The sequence below is a fragment of the Barbatula barbatula genome, assembly GCF_947034865.1.
Source record: "Barbatula barbatula genome assembly, chromosome: 1".
In the NCBI taxonomy this organism is placed as follows: Eukaryota; Metazoa; Chordata; class Actinopteri; order Cypriniformes; family Nemacheilidae; genus Barbatula; species Barbatula barbatula.
In genome coordinates, this window is record NC_136766.1 from 14,445,859 (window position 1) to 14,461,668 (window position 15,810).

Below are 15,810 nucleotides of genomic sequence, written 5' to 3' on the forward strand. Positions count from 1 at the left end.
AAAATCCTATTCTACCACTCAAAACAAGATTCACTTTTATTCATCTGAATGACAGAGTCATACATCAGTAATAGCTACTGTTTATTACTTAGATTTTTTTACATCAAATAATATTACCAAACAAATTCATAAATACTCATGTACAAGGAATTGTTATTGTTCTGTGATAAAATCTCAGTGCAAAAGGCATGACATTTATACATTTTTGACATCATGTACATTTGGCAGATGGTTTTATCCAAAGGTGCATGCAATCAAATTATGCATTTTCTTTGAATGTGCATTTGTTCTTTGGAATTTAACCCACAATCTTGGCATTCCTATGCTATGCCATAGGAGCTGCAGAAATATGACAATAGTTAGTACTTATAGTACATAGAAACACTGAAAATTACACATCATTCAAGTCATATGAGCTGTATACATTTGTTTTGGCAACAGTCCGTAGTATACTGCTCCCACATGTATGACACTGTGATGTGATCCTGAAACAATGTAATAATATGCAGTGTCTTTAAACCACATTATTAAGAAAAAATTCAAACAATCTATTACTTGAATTATGAAACAACACAAAAATGACAAGCAACGTTTTTTACATACACTTGTTTGAAAAAAGCTTTGGTAAAATGACTAAATTTGTCAAAGGCACAAACCAATTTAAATTCTCTAATCTTGGAAATAGAATATAATATATTTATATATTATATTTATAAATTGTATATTCCGTATAATTGTATTACATGTGAACCTAATGCAGCATATTTCACTATTGACCTAGGTAAATTAAATTGTTTCTACTAAAACACCTAAATTAAGCAGTAAAACTAAATATGATCCCACTTTATGTCTGTTAATAGCACAGCTTTCTAAAACCTCAAGCTGATAAAAATCTGAAGCTGATAAAAAAAAAACTTTAAAAAACTTGACATTTACATCCATATGCGATAGAATCCAAGTACCACTGTGAGACATGTGAAAATCGAACCTAGAAAAAGTTCAAAAATAAATCAGCAATATTTCAATCAAAAATATATCAATTGTGATTAAAATTTTCTATTCTGTTTGTAGAACAAGGTTTATTTTTAATGCTTTCAATTAGCAAAATAATATATGTGATCTTTATATTTTTACCTGCAAGATATTTAATGGAATCCAGTTTATGTGCCTCCAGCATAGTCTTCAAGCCAGCAACCTCTGTATCAATTTTCATGTTCGTCTGTGTGACATGCCGATCTTGCTCAGAATGCTGAAAAAAAACCTCAGTTAAAAAGTATAATAGTACAAGAAAGATGTAATTGACTCCTGAACACTGGAAGATTTTCCCTTACCATTTCCATCAATTCATTCTTAGTTTCAAGAAGCTTCCTTTCATATTCTGCGCTCTGGACCAACAACAACACATCACAGTTAAAGCATTTTAACCTTCAAACTGTCTTTGATTTTGCTTTACTTACCATCTCCTTCACTCTACTTTTCTCAATACTCAGATCCAAAATGGTGTCAGCGCGCTTTTTGTTCATCACATCCTGCAGCACGAAAAATATGTAACTAACTAGAGAGTCCAGTGGCAACAAAGGGCTTTGTTCAGTAGTTACATGCAGCACTGTTAAGTGCAATAAACGGAAAAGGATAAAACTTTGCATATACTCACGACAAGCTGGGTCTTTAATTGTAAAAGCTCAGCCTTGATTTTCTGCAAAATAGATGGCAAAATAACCTTAACAAACTAATAACAGAATATATTTAAAAAAACTACACAAACAGAGAGAGAGGTCTTACCTCATTTTCTGCCAGTAATGTTGAGAACTCACTCTTCTCCAGAATGATCATGTCCTTTTTCACTGCAGCAATATGAGACATTACCTTCTGTAACATAATCTCCTGTAAAGTAAAAGTAATAAAATGTTAGTGCAAGTAAAATGTAAGTATTCCATGATGCAATACTCAGCCAACATATGTTTCTATAAGTTAAAATATGCACTTTCAGATCTGGTTCACCTCACATGAGCTATAAGTGACGGTCATGGGTTATTCAAAGAACCAGAACAGCATGGAATGATGATGAAAAACCCACTTGCTGTGTCTTAGTAGCCATGTCACTGTACATGACATCCATGTTGGAATGTGTGACATTCACCATCATCCTGACAATGACCTCTGCATGCTGGCTTGTAAAACCTGGAAGAAAGAAACACAGCATATTGGTCATGATAGACCCATGGACTGTTTTTGGATCAGGAGACTTTATACTCAACTGTTGGAAAACAAATCTATAAATAACTATTTTTTAATTACCACACACAATAAATAAACTCGTTTCACAAACAGAATAAAGAAAAAACACAATTAGAAACTTAAAGAAATCTGACCGCTGTCCTCCAGTAGTTGAACCACTGCATGAGTGTCAAAGTATAATTTCCTGTTGCCAGATTTGGCGATGTCTGATTTTGTGTGGTCATACTGCAGAGTTTTTACTGAGGTGCTCAGTCCTGAAAAGAAGTCAGTAGAAACTAGACGTAAGTGGATTGCAAAAATCACTAATTAAACCAGTTAATCCAAACCAATTAAACACAATGGCACATTTAAAACAATGGTATGTACAGTAAGATGTTACCTATACTGTACGACAAATCCATCTCCAACCTGTTTTTTATGTTCGTTTGACATTTACTAATTTGAAAGAGGGTTAAAGTAACATACAACGCATTTAAGTAATACAGTTCATATGTGTGTTCCCTGGGATTCGAACCTAGATGCAAACGCAATAATGCGCTACCAAGCGAATAACACGTGACGTGACGTATGCACAAATCAAGATAAGTGCATTAGTTCTAAGCACGGACACACTTGCCTTTAACCATCACAAGTGAAGGTATCAAACGCAGACCTGACTTTGTGTTAGTCCTTTTAAGTGCACTCCCAAACGCGGAAATAACACGAAATCCCATCTTGCTGTGTAGCGATCTCATTCTGCCGAACCTGGAGATAGCTTGTCGCTAAAGTCGTCTAAAATAAGTCTTCATGTGAGCCACCATCCGTGAATGACTTTACAATGTTGCTGAATCGCGGCAGTACGTGACCCGGTTTGACCGCACGATCTTGCTTTTCCCTTATTCGTCCTCTAAAGTCAAAACACTTGATTGTTTTAGCATATAACTGGACCAGTAAGTCCCTGTGAACATAACATTAATAATTACTATGCAGTTTTCCAAACTTTTCTCTCGATTTGACAGATGTGACCACCACTATAAAGCTTCCTGTAACAATGAGCGTAAACAATGACGTAAAGACGTACACATCACAGAGCTGATTCGTGCTTTAGGTGGATTCGACGTCATGCGCCAACTGCGTAGGCCGATCGGCATATGATATCAAAGTATCGCGAGAGCTTTTCAAAAGCACTGCTTTCAAAACGCTCTCGCGGTACTTCGGTTCCCTACGCCGATCGGTCCGCGCAGCGTCACACGAAGTTTTGTTCGAGTTTGAACTTTGAAGCAAAAAGTTGGTGTAAAAAACTTAAGCACTATATAAAGAGCTGAAACGTAAATACGTCGTAAAGTTTATTTAAGTTGTACAAACGAATGTCAAAGTGTAGAAATAAAGAAGAGTGAACGAGTGAAATTTTACAACTACGAGTCTACGACACGTTACAGTTCTACATTCAGTAGATACTCGTTACACAAGCAATAACAATAGGCCTACTCTTATACACCAACGTTCAGATATTGATAAAACAACAGGAACAATGCATGATCTAAAGTCACAGATCAAACAATGAACCTCTTTTACCTCATGGCTGCTTCATTTATCAACTTTTGGGTAATGAATAATTTGGATAATGGAATAATATAGAATACGTTTAATGTATTTCTCCTATTAACAAGAAAAGCATTTGTTATTGCAGGACAGGGGCGATTCTAGGATTTTTTCAACAGGGGGGCACAAGAGGGGCCACAATTAATACAGAGGGGCCAATCTTGTGTTGAGTGAACTGTATATCAAAATCATTTTAAGAGTTTAGGAACCTTTAAATTCAGTAATAAACAGTGATACCCTGTTATATTTTAATAGCATTTATTCACGGCTCTTAATCAAAACAAAACAATTTGTGTTAACTTTTCACTTTACAAAAGTGAAAGAAAAACAGTAATAAATAAACTTCTGTGAAAACAAAGTACACACTAAATTTGAGACCAATTTTATTTACTTTGACACAAAATTCAAGAAAACTACAATATATTGTATAGCAAGATGGCAAGAAAAGTAAACATCAAGTTATAGAAATTAGATACAATTAATTTTAGCCAAACAACTGTTAATACTGACCAAACAAATAAACCATAACTTAGTTCATAAGTAGTAAAATGTGGCTTATAATAGGTTTATGTATCTGGTTAATTTAAAAAAAGTACAATTCAGCTTCTGAAGGTGGGGAAGTATCCAGCTCTTCCACATCACTTTCACTCTCATCTGTTTCATCCCTAGAGACAGCTATAACACAAAGGCATATTAGTAAAATACAAGGATTTTAACCACATAACTTTATGCATTAATAGAATAACACTCAGGAGTGCACTTTTTCTGTATGATCCTGAAATGACCAATATACTAAAGTACCAATATCTAAATATAGGGACTTATGTGATTTAAGCAAATGTGCAGCCCTGATTATACCATACCACAACAACAACAACAATACAAACCAACTAAAACACTTTAAAACTTATAACTCGGCATTTATGGCCTTAAACTGAACAGAAAAACAGTCAAAAACACTGTGGAAATGTCAGAGCATGTCACGTGATGCGTCTGAACGAATCACGTTGTCGGAAATTGGCATCAGCTATGAGATTCGCTTTTAGAGTTAAATGCCCCATTTTACTTTCACGATTGGTTGCTGATGACAAGGAAATGACCATATTGGATCCAACGAGAGAGAGAGAGAGAGAGAGAGAGAGGATTTAGAACGCCAACTTTTGTCTCACCACAAGTCTGAAAGACGACATGTTATTGAAGACAATAACGTTAGCCCCAAATCTCACAATTGACAAGTAAAAAATAATAGAAAACTATGTTTTTGCCTGCCGTGTCTCACCTTAAAGTGTGTAGCGTTAGATAAACATCATAGATCGTACGATTTGTTTCGTCACCTCGCTTGCAATATCACTTGCGTTGTTGCGGCCAAAAATAAGTAAATCCCATGTTACATTCAGCATCAGGTCAGGCGCATAGTAAATATAACGATTAGCATTATCTTAGTCTGCTCAGGAGATAACATCGTCATCGAACCTGGTCTGTCCTAACACCGAAAGATGGTAGCTGCTTACGTTAATAGTAAACCCTTCTTGCACTGCAACAACTCGCTAATCGAAAAAACATAAGCAATATAAAATATATCAACTTACCGTGTGGTTTTTTTGTTGTTGTTGTTGTTGGAAAACAGCAGCTTCCTATTCTTGGTCCTCGTTGAGAAGCATCGCGACGCAATAATGAATTACTACAAACTGAACGATTATAATTTGAATTTGTGAGTGACAGACAAGTAAAAGGGTGGGGGCACAATGGGGGGCCAATCAGTTTTCAAGAGGGGCCAGTGCCCCCATGGCCCCTCCCCTGGCTACGCCACTGTTGCAGGATTGGCATTGTCTTCAGAAATTAGCCCATAAGGAGTCTCCTTTCAAGGACACAAGTCACTGCGAAACCGTGATGCTGTAATTTTCCATTCTGTTGTAAAAACACTCGATGAAGGTTATGGCAGTTTAATAAAGCTAAGGCTACTAGTAACAGCTGTACCTTATGTTTACTGCAATTTGGCCTTCTCTCTTTTCCACAAAAAAAGTGAGTCTACAAAAAAATTTCTGTTATAATTAACTGAAGCCCAGACTGAATCTTATTTTGACTTGCAAAAGCATAAATTGGACAACAGATTTAGCGATAACTTGACACTTGCCCCACACATATTTTCAACAAAAAGTCTGTGTGAGTTGGTTATTTGTCATTTACATTTGAACGTAAAAAATTATTGTTTCTGTGATTGTTGTTGATCATGACAAATTTAAAGCAGCATCCAATAACTGAATTTATTCCTTCAAACACAAAAGTGGTTAAAGCTAAAACAATGCTTGAAGATAGAAAAAGCAGAGACATAAATTGTTGCTCACTATGACATTAACGTACCGAATCAAGATGATCACTGGGGAAGTAAGGATATCAAAAAGGCATGGGGCAAAATTCTGAAAATTAAGTTAAATGATACAAGGTGTATTGCATGCATGCTTGCCATTCTCTCCAAATTGTGAACTTAAAGCAAGCAAGAAAGAGACAAAACCAGTATGAAGAGTTAAAAGACACTTGTGATGAGTTAAAAGCTCAAATTGAAGACAACATTACAGAGAGCTGCATTGAGCACAAAATTCTGATATTATCAGATGCTTTGTCAAATGGCAAAAGCAGGTTCAACTGATTGTCTGTGATCGACATCTAGATGGCTCTGTTGCTTTTAGTCTTGAGCTTTGGATGGAAGCTCAGAGTGGTTCTCATGACTGCCCCAGTTGATCATTGTGGTGGTAAAGCCGCATACAGTACACAGGAAGATGTGACTGATCATAAGGCGAATGCCCTTGCTGACCAGGCAGCCAAGGCTGCAGTCACCTGAATGGTACAAATCTCTCCTGCTGAGGATATTGAGCTGTAGGTCATTGTGTAACACTCACATCTTACAAATCTATTTAGATGGTAAATGGAAAGTAATATGGACTGATAATGATAATAAATGATCATGATTACTATATATTTCGACCTTTCTGCCCACAATGATGCACACCTGAATATACAAAAATGTGTTCTTGCTGTACCACAAACAGGCATGCCCTGATCCATCCAATATTTGGATATATAAAAAAACTTGTCTTTTAGGGACTTGGGGGCCAAACTCATGATGAAGATACCGGGGGTTAATGGATCTTAGCTTATAGCAGCCTGCAACTTTTGGTCACCAGATGGCCTCTATAGGGTTGGGATAGAGTCATAAAGTCAAATTCTAATAAGGCTGCATCAACAAAATTATGTCAATCTGGCTGTGCACTTCGGTTTCTCTCCCTCTCCCTCTTCCTTGTCTTTTGTTTTTTAATCATAGGTGAATGTTAGTAGAATTCCAGCAGAGTGTGCTAAAATATAAGATCTAGGACCCTCGATATGGCGATGTGTTAAGAGTTTAGAATGGCAGATAATGCTTGTAAAATAATATGCTCAAATAATATTTGAGAATGAATGTTAATGTGCATAGGTTTAATGACAGTTAAACCTGCACCCACGCACGCACGCACGCACGCACGCACGCACGCACGCACGCACACACACACACACACACACACACACACACACACACACACAAACACACACACACACACACACACACACACACACTTGATCAAGGGCACCTCAATCGTTACTTGCTGGACCTGGAAATCAACTTCTGGTCACGAGTGCGACTCTTCAACCATTAGGCCACCCCTATATATTTAATTTACATTTACACAAAATGAACTGGGTTTGTTTATTGGATCATACTAATTAAGCAAGCAGGAATATTAACCTTCCCATACTAGATAAAGTTTAGCTACAATGAAAATGAATTTAACTTTAAAATAAAACATAGTTGTCTTGTATATCTCCACTGAGTAAAAAACAAAGTCTCTGAATTCTTAAAATGCCCATTCTTGAGTTGTTGTTTTTTTCACATGAGACTGACCTTGAAATTTTATTTAAACAGTATGGTATTTACAGTATAAAATGAAGTTGGTAATTGATCAAAACACTTGGTTTCAAATAAGTCTACTGACATTATTGCGTTTTGCACACAAAAATATGCATGGTATGTCACAACATAAATGTTAATACACATTACACTTAATTAAGACATATCATGTCAAAATAATACATAAAGACATGCACAAAAAGCAATAAATACCTAACGACTGTGTGTTGACTATGAAAAGTTTTTACAGTCAACACAGTACACAAAGTAAATAAGACTTGTGTTTATGTACAAACACACACACTATTTATCATCTAAATGGGGGCCTATAAGATTTATATTTAATACTTACCTATAATTCATTTTAACTCTATAGAAAACATTTAGCATTGATAAAAGAAAAATCAGCAGAAGAAATTAAGAAACTATTCCAAATTGTAATTAATCAATCTTTCTAGATGTATTGCAGCCATTCCAGTCCAGTTTCTGTTGAATTTCAACTAAATCAAACCTCAGGAGTGACAAACCAACAGCAATGTGAAAGACTGAAAGCATGACAGACGCATGACAACTATGAAAGAAGTTGAGGTTATCACATAAAACAAATAACTTTTTAACTTTTCTTAAATACATGTACAAATATTACTGTTGCTTTGCTTTAAATTGAATATGAATTTGCAGTATTTGAGGTCTAAAAAAATACAGAGCATCTTTTTTGTTATTTTTTTGGATTGGATTCAATTTATTGTCATTACACACATACAAGTACAGTGTAACGAAATGTGTTTAAGCTTACTGCACCTGGTATTCCCAGGCGGTCTCCCATCCAAGTACTGACCATGCCCGACCCTGCTTGGCTTCCGAGATCAGACGAGAGCGGGCGTGCTCAGGGTGATGTGGCAACCCTGAGCACTCAGTATGACCTGTTTCTGCAGTTTTCATATTCTACAGATAAATGCTAGATAGGTTTTTATTTGAATTTTGGGAGAAATATTGTTAGTAGGTCAAAAAAAGAAAAAAACCTGCAATTTTACCTAAACACTAGAAATAGTAAATTCAGAAAAACAATAACTTTTTCCGCGGCTATACTTTATACAGCATATTGACAAACAGGGACATTCTATTTGTCCCCAATGGAAATATTAGATTTAATCAAATTCTTAAAATCTGAGATTAAATTCTGTTGAGAGCAAAAGTAAGGAACTGCTTAATTGTTACAAATCACTAATGCAATGTGCACTGTTGACATTTGGCACAACTGAAGTGACCTTAGAAAAGAAACATTTCCAGTTCTCCCGACTACCTACACATCACAAATAGTGAAACACTTCATCCCAGTAACACCACACAAACCGACAGCAACACAGCAAAAATCGCCACAGCGCAGAATATCATTGCCATAAACATCTGGCTACGATCACAAAAGCGTTCGGCTGTCTCTTCGTTGATAGACAGCAGTGCTAAAGAGGCGCTGTCAGTACTGACAGGGTCTACATACTGAGGTTCCTGTGCTTCCACTGTCCATCGCAGCACATTGACCTTCAGCTCCATGTCCTCCAGAGTACAGTCCACTTGTGCAATCTCCTCCTCCAGCTGACTCTGCTCCTTACCCTCCATGCTGGAAGTCTGGGCATCATTATTAGTCTCCTGCAGGTCGGGCAGACTCAAAGCCCGTGCCACCACCTCGGTTGTCCCCCCTGTTTTGAAGCAAGAGCTATTACTACAGATACAGTTATGCTTTGTTGTAAGTTTTATCGGATCTAGTGACATTTTTAATAGCAGAAAATTGCATTCAATACTTTTTACTTGAATTACTATGTATGTTTCCTGGGATTGTTGAAGCAATGCTTCACCAAACGTTACTTTTTATCTACAGTAGTCATGTTGAAATCAGGGACATACAGTGGGTAAAATAAGTATTGAACACGTCACCATTTTTCTCAGTAAATATATTTCTCAAGGTGCTGTTGAAATGAAACTTTTACCAGATGTTGGTAACAATCCAAATATTCAATACAAAGAAAAAAAACAAATATGTTCACAAATGAAGTTATGTATAATAAAATGGAATGAGACAAAAAAAAAGTATATTGAACAGATGAAGAACGAGAGGTGCAAAAAGGCATGGAAAGCCAAGACACCAACATCAACCGCAGTGCCCTGTATGCAAGCTCACCACGCAAGACTCCATTGCTGAAGAAAAAACATGCAAAAGTTTCTTTAAAGTTTGCTGCACAACATTTACACAAGCCTGTGAAATACTGGGAGAATATAGTCTGGTCAGATGAGACCAAAATTGAACTCTTTGATGTCATAATACACACCATGTTTGGAGGTCAAACGGCACTGCACATGCCCACAAAAGAACCATACCTACAGTCAATTTTGGAGGCTGGGGCTGTTTTTAAGCATACGGCACTGGAAAACTTAATAATTTAAGGAAGGATTAATGGACAAACGTACAGATACATTCTTTGCAAAAATCTGCTGCCATCTACCAGAATGATGAAGAGGAAATGAGGGTGGACATTTCAGCAAAACACACAGCCAAGGAAACTCTCAATTGGTTTCACAGAAAGAGAATAAAGCTGCTAAAATGGCCCAGCCAGTCAGCTGACTTGAATACAACAGAAAATATATGGAAAGAACTAAAGATCATAGATCATAGAAGACGCTCACGGAACCTTCAAGATTTGAAGACTGTTTGTGTGGAAGAATGGGCCAAAATCGCACCTGAACAATGCCTGCGACTAATTTCTCCATAAAGGAGGCATCTTGAAGCTGTTATTACCAACAAAGGCTTTTGTACAAAGTATTAAATACATTTCAGTAAGCGTGTTCAATACCCTGTGTCATTCCATCTTATTATACATAATTTGTGAGTTTATTTGTTTTGTTGGGTATGTATGGATTATTTGGGATGTTAACGATTTGGTGAACATTTCATATCTATTGCACCTTGAGAAATATTTTAACTGAGCAAAATGGTCACGTATTCAATATTTATTTTACCCGCTGTATATAAATTAAATAAGTTATACCTGCAGTTAGACCTCCTTACCCTGTATGCCTGTTTGTACCATGGTACTGTTGCAACCAGGGGAAAAGCATTTGACCAGGGTGAAAACCTTACACATGTCTGTGTGTAAGAGCTCCAGGCATGAGGAGAACGCCACCCATAGCCGTTCTGTTTCCTTCCTCTCATCATCTGGTAAGGTTTTATCTCTTAGCCGAGCTGTCAGGTGGTTGCGGCAGGACAGTGCGAGAGTCTGGGCCCGCTCTCTTGTTTTCTGGAGATCACGCCGCAGACTGGAGCTGTCAGTGCAGCCCCCAACACAGGAAGCCAGGTGCCGATAACATGCAACCACCTGAGTTAGATCACATCAACTATATATCAAAAAATGTAGATAATTTTACTGGGGTAAATAAATCCATAAATCGGTGCTATTTGGATGAAAGATTTCTTAATTAATCAAAAAGCTCATAACGCAAAGGCACTCGAAAATAGCATTCTCACATTTTTACATAAAAAACATTTGTGAGAATAAAGGCTTTTTCATCTGTCACTAAACTTTCAAGTGCCTTGGTGTTATGAGTTCTTTGCCACATCAACTGACTTTAAAGAGATTGTTCACCCAAAAATTTAAATTCTGTCATCATTTACTCACCCTCAGATTGGTCCAAACCTGTATGCATTTATTTCTTCTGCTAAACATAAAGGAATATATTTGTAAGAATGTCAGCAACAAACAGATCTCATCTCTGATTGACTGCCATTGCATTTATTTTCCCTACTCTGGCAGTAAATTTGGTATGAGAACTGTTTGGTTACTGATATTGATAAAGTTGATATTCCTTGTGTTTAGCAAAACAAAGACATTTACTGTATATAGGTTTGTAACAACCTACTATAAAATGCAACATAATGCAAGTTTTTTATCTTATCCAACATTATTATGGCTAGATGAACGATAATCATAAATGACAAACAATATGGATAATCTGCTTGCCACAAGAATGCTATTTCAGGATAAGCTCTGGAAACTTTTGGATCATGCTTTAGTGCATGCTGTCTAAACCATGTAGAGCTTCTGCAATTCAGAAAATATGAAAAATTTGTTTATTAGTCAATATGTTAATGTTGTAATATTATGTTAATAATGAGTTTGCTGATGTTGGGTTTGGGGTTAAGATAATACAATTTACAGATGTAACTTAATATGATGGTCTGACTTAAAATCTTACAGTAACTCTTTTAGTATTTTTTTTAAATAAATTGATCTAGTATTGCTAAATAGGTTATGTGCATTAGAGCTTACAATATAGATATACAATTAACGTTCTTGCAACAATCTAGCCATCATGCAGACAACTTTTGTAAAGTTTTACTGCTACAAAACACATAAAACATTGCATACACAGGCTTATTTAAAAACACTATGAAAAGGTCTAATTGTTCTGTGGTTGGTACAGCCAAAGTGCTTGTATTTTTTTCCATATATCTCATACAGGCTATTCATACACCTTTTTATTTCTATGCCTATACTTCGGTCCTGTATCTACTACAACTTAAAGAACTGTATGTTCATAATCTCGAAGGACATATTAGACTACATACTATGTAGGCTGCCTTCAATGTTAACAACAGTATAGAAAAGTTACTATCGTACAGGTTACTGACACATTTCTCCAATAGAGAAAATCAAGCAGTGAACCATTTCTTCTCAGAGATTCTCAGAGAGTGCATTTTCACCCTAAGGCATGAAGAACACACTATATTAAGATGCTTTTCATTTGGATGCCTGCAAATAAGGAGAAATGAGGACACACTCTGCTTTTACATCTAACGCTTGGAGACCAATATTTTGTATATTGTAATTTACTTCATGTAATCTCATTCTTTATCTTGATTAGTGTTTTAGGAAAACATATTGTATTTGACAACATAAAATAAATAAATTAGTTAATTTTTAGTTAACAGCTCCATTATCATTTACATGTGAAACAACACGTGGAGGTTTGTTCCTATTAATGATAAAGATAACTAATTAAATGACAAAGACTAGATAATATCAGTTTACCTTAATGAGGGAATCCACCAGTGCTCTTCCCTCTTGCAGTGGTCGTGCTGATGTTCCATCGTCAGCGATCTTGTTGTTAGATCGTAGCATTGGAGTTTATTCCAATGGTAACAAGGATAAAACCTTGTTCCAAAGCCAAAAGCTACCAACTCTCTAACCTTAACACAGCTTTACATACAGTAAATATAATCCATGTTTGACAATCTGAACCAATCTACTCTCATTTAGAGTACTAGGTAAAAAATCACATTGTCCAAAGAGACTACAAAAGGTTCAAATTGTTTTACAAAAAGAGCCGAAAAACAGAAAGAGGTGCAATTGATTGTGATGTCAAAGTCGAGTGTGATAATCCAAGCGATTGACCCCTTTGTACTGACATGGGCGATGCAAGACCGTGTGGTTAAGCTCATTACATGCTGCTGAGAGGGGTAGAGATGCTGGGGTCTAAGAATCCATCAGTACCTCCTCCAGGACCCTCTTTTTTCTTTGAACACTCTTCTTTTCTTCTCTGTCCTTTCTGTTCTTTTCTTCTCTGTCCTTTCTGTTCTTTTCTTAGAATGCCAGGATCTGAATAGACCCTGAGGGCCGTTTTGTGGTCCAGTTTTTGCAGCAGTTGACCAACATGTCACAGATTTGACACAGGCCTACTCAAGATTGACTAATTTACTAAAGTGCCTCAGTACAAAATGTGTCAAAAGTGAAAAGTGTCTGTTATAAAATATTTAAGTTGATAAGTGGGATTTAACGATGGGTGAGTGGATATTTTAGCCCAATAACTTGTAAAATTCTACATTAATTTACTAATTTTAGAAATTAGCTGAAAGTTTAGTTGCATGTCTTTTCTTAATTTGTGGATAAATACATAAACAGACAATATAATATAATGGCACAGAATATTTTTCCATAGCCTAAACAGTGACAAAACACCTGTCTTTATCTTAAAATCCTTTTTTAAACATTCTATTATGCTTGCATGTGTGGACTATAGGCAGCCGATCACTAGTCTCCTCTGTCTCGGGTCAAATAAGATTAGGGGCATATTAGAATAATCCCTGAAATGTTTCTGCTGGATTGGTTTGGTTATCCCATCTTAACCATGACAGTACTAACCATGCAGATGCAAATCCTTTCTCACTATGATGGAACAGTAGCTTGGTCAATAGCAATTCCAAAACAATTCCAAATAACTAGATAAATGAACTAAGAAAATGCATATTTAATGTGAATTATAAACTGATTTTTTTAGTAACTCTATATATAAACATCTATAGAGATTATAAATCAGATGCTCATGACCTTGCACATGCAGACAGATCAATTTGGGGATTTTCTAACTGGTTACTACATGTGGTTTTCAGATTATGCTAAAAACAAATAATCTGTTTATTTTTATGGTTATTCCTATTGCTATCGGGTATTCGTGGTTATTTAGACTGTTCTGGAGGTAATGACAAAAATAGATATTTTTCTCATTTTAATAATAAGCATCACTACAATTTTAAGTATGTTTATAATTTATCCAGTACTACATAACATGTTATGGACATCATAAATTACATGTCCTCTTTTAGCTGTAGTACAGTATGGGTACTTTAATTTACACAGGCTTTATCTTCAGAAATTATTGACTCTGGAACAGCCGTTCTTCCAGTTGCATCACTTGTTCTTTATCTAATAAGAAATGTCAATGATATAAACTTTCACAAATAACTTTCACAAATCAATGATGTATTTTACTATATCTACATTTTACTATATCTATATATTACTATATGATTGGACAATCTACTGTGGTTAAAATAGCGTGAAACATCAATTTACCATTTCAGTGAGTTGCTAACCCTTGAGTTGTTTTCATTTTGAGTTAAGTTTTGTGACCATTGTGTCTGGTGAAAGAAGAATGAGAGACATGAGAAACATATACATTTTTTTACATAAACAACGGATTACTCTTTTATGTTCATGCATTCAGATATTTGTCATGAACAGGGGCCAATGCAAACCTCCTCTTCACACATTGTTGCTTAATGAAGCATATGATCAACAAACTATGTATTTGAACTGACTCCATGCCTCCATCTAGTGGCTAAAATCTATCTATACCGTGCTCTTTTGCATTTCAGATTTTAGTCTCCTCTACACATTAGAAGTGTCAAATAATGTCTGAACACACTGTATGTATATAAAAACACTACACATAAATAGTACATATAAGCTCATATTTCGTTTAATATATCCCCAAAATAGACATTACCTCTGCGTGATCTGTGTCATTTATCCTTGTGTTATTAAAAGACGTGTCGTTAAAAATCTGCTGTGGCAGGAAATCACATAAAAAAATGCAAGGGTATATATTTGTCATAAATTAGCATTTCAGATTAAAGGAATGTTGCAGGATTTATTCCAACATAGCTGTTGTCTAAGAAATGTTATTAAGTAGGCTATTTTGTATTCAGGTTGTAATAATATATAGCGAAAATGGCCCTTACCTGTTCATGCCTACTACTATTAAAGTTGACAGTAATTTCTTTACCGCTGGATGATAAAAATATCCCTTTGTTCAAATCAACGTTTCTCTGAGTGGGAAAAAAATGTAGGCCTTATAAATTATCATTGCACTAATCATTTCACAAAAAAGAGAAATACTTAAGTTATAAGATGGTAAGGAAGAACGTATCTTGGACGTTTGAGGATTGTTCTAATCTATATCTATTATAGATCTATTATATACATATCTATTATGCATATTTAAACTGAGTTACTTCTTTCTTGGCTGCTCAGAACAAAATGGTCAACCTGTATGAAAGGTAAAAACATTTTACATACCCTTTCTTTCGGTGCTGGGAGAACCGAACAGATACAGAACACGAAAACGAAGAGCTCTTTTTTCATTTTCACTGCACTGTAATTTACGCAGCATCAATGAATGTTACAGATCTGTAGAAGATGAGATATTTTATACAACCCCGT

The 15,810-nt window shown here is 35.7% G+C and overlaps 2 protein-coding genes across 4 annotated transcripts; both read right to left on the minus strand.

Moving 5' to 3' along the window:
* Nucleotides 1-75: 75 nt before the first annotated feature.
* Nucleotides 76-3,270, minus strand: mcur1 (mitochondrial calcium uniporter regulator 1). 3 transcript variants are annotated; one of them, XM_079470933.1, is made up of 9 exons: nt 2,855-3,270; nt 2,373-2,492; nt 2,078-2,181; nt 1,783-1,884; nt 1,655-1,696; nt 1,458-1,529; nt 1,332-1,385; nt 1,135-1,249; nt 76-988 (listed from the first exon to the last, which is right to left on the minus strand). In XM_079470933.1, the coding sequence occupies exons 1-9, from the start codon at nt 2,970-2,972 to the stop codon at nt 933-935; spliced, it is 783 nt and encodes a 260-aa protein (XP_079327059.1). In that variant the 5' UTR covers nt 2,973-3,270; the 3' UTR covers nt 76-932. The 3 variants fall into 3 exon arrangements, with proteins under 3 accessions (XP_079327059.1, XP_079327060.1, XP_079327061.1); XM_079470934.1 differs by having other exon boundaries at nt 2,891-3,261; XM_079470935.1 differs by having other exon boundaries at nt 2,618-3,261.
* Nucleotides 3,271-7,545: 4,275 nt separating this feature from the next.
* On the minus strand, nt 7,546-15,802 carry rgs9bp (regulator of G protein signaling 9 binding protein). Its single transcript, XM_079449606.1, has 7 exons — nt 15,667-15,802; nt 15,330-15,416; nt 15,095-15,154; nt 14,662-14,726; nt 12,841-14,511; nt 10,821-11,127; nt 7,546-9,456 (listed from the first exon to the last, which is right to left on the minus strand). The coding sequence occupies exons 5-7, from the start codon at nt 12,928-12,930 to the stop codon at nt 9,089-9,091; spliced, it is 765 nt and encodes a 254-aa protein (XP_079305732.1). The 5' UTR covers nt 12,931-14,511; nt 14,662-14,726; nt 15,095-15,154; nt 15,330-15,416; nt 15,667-15,802; the 3' UTR covers nt 7,546-9,088.
* Between the last annotated feature and the right edge of the window lie 8 nt (nt 15,803-15,810).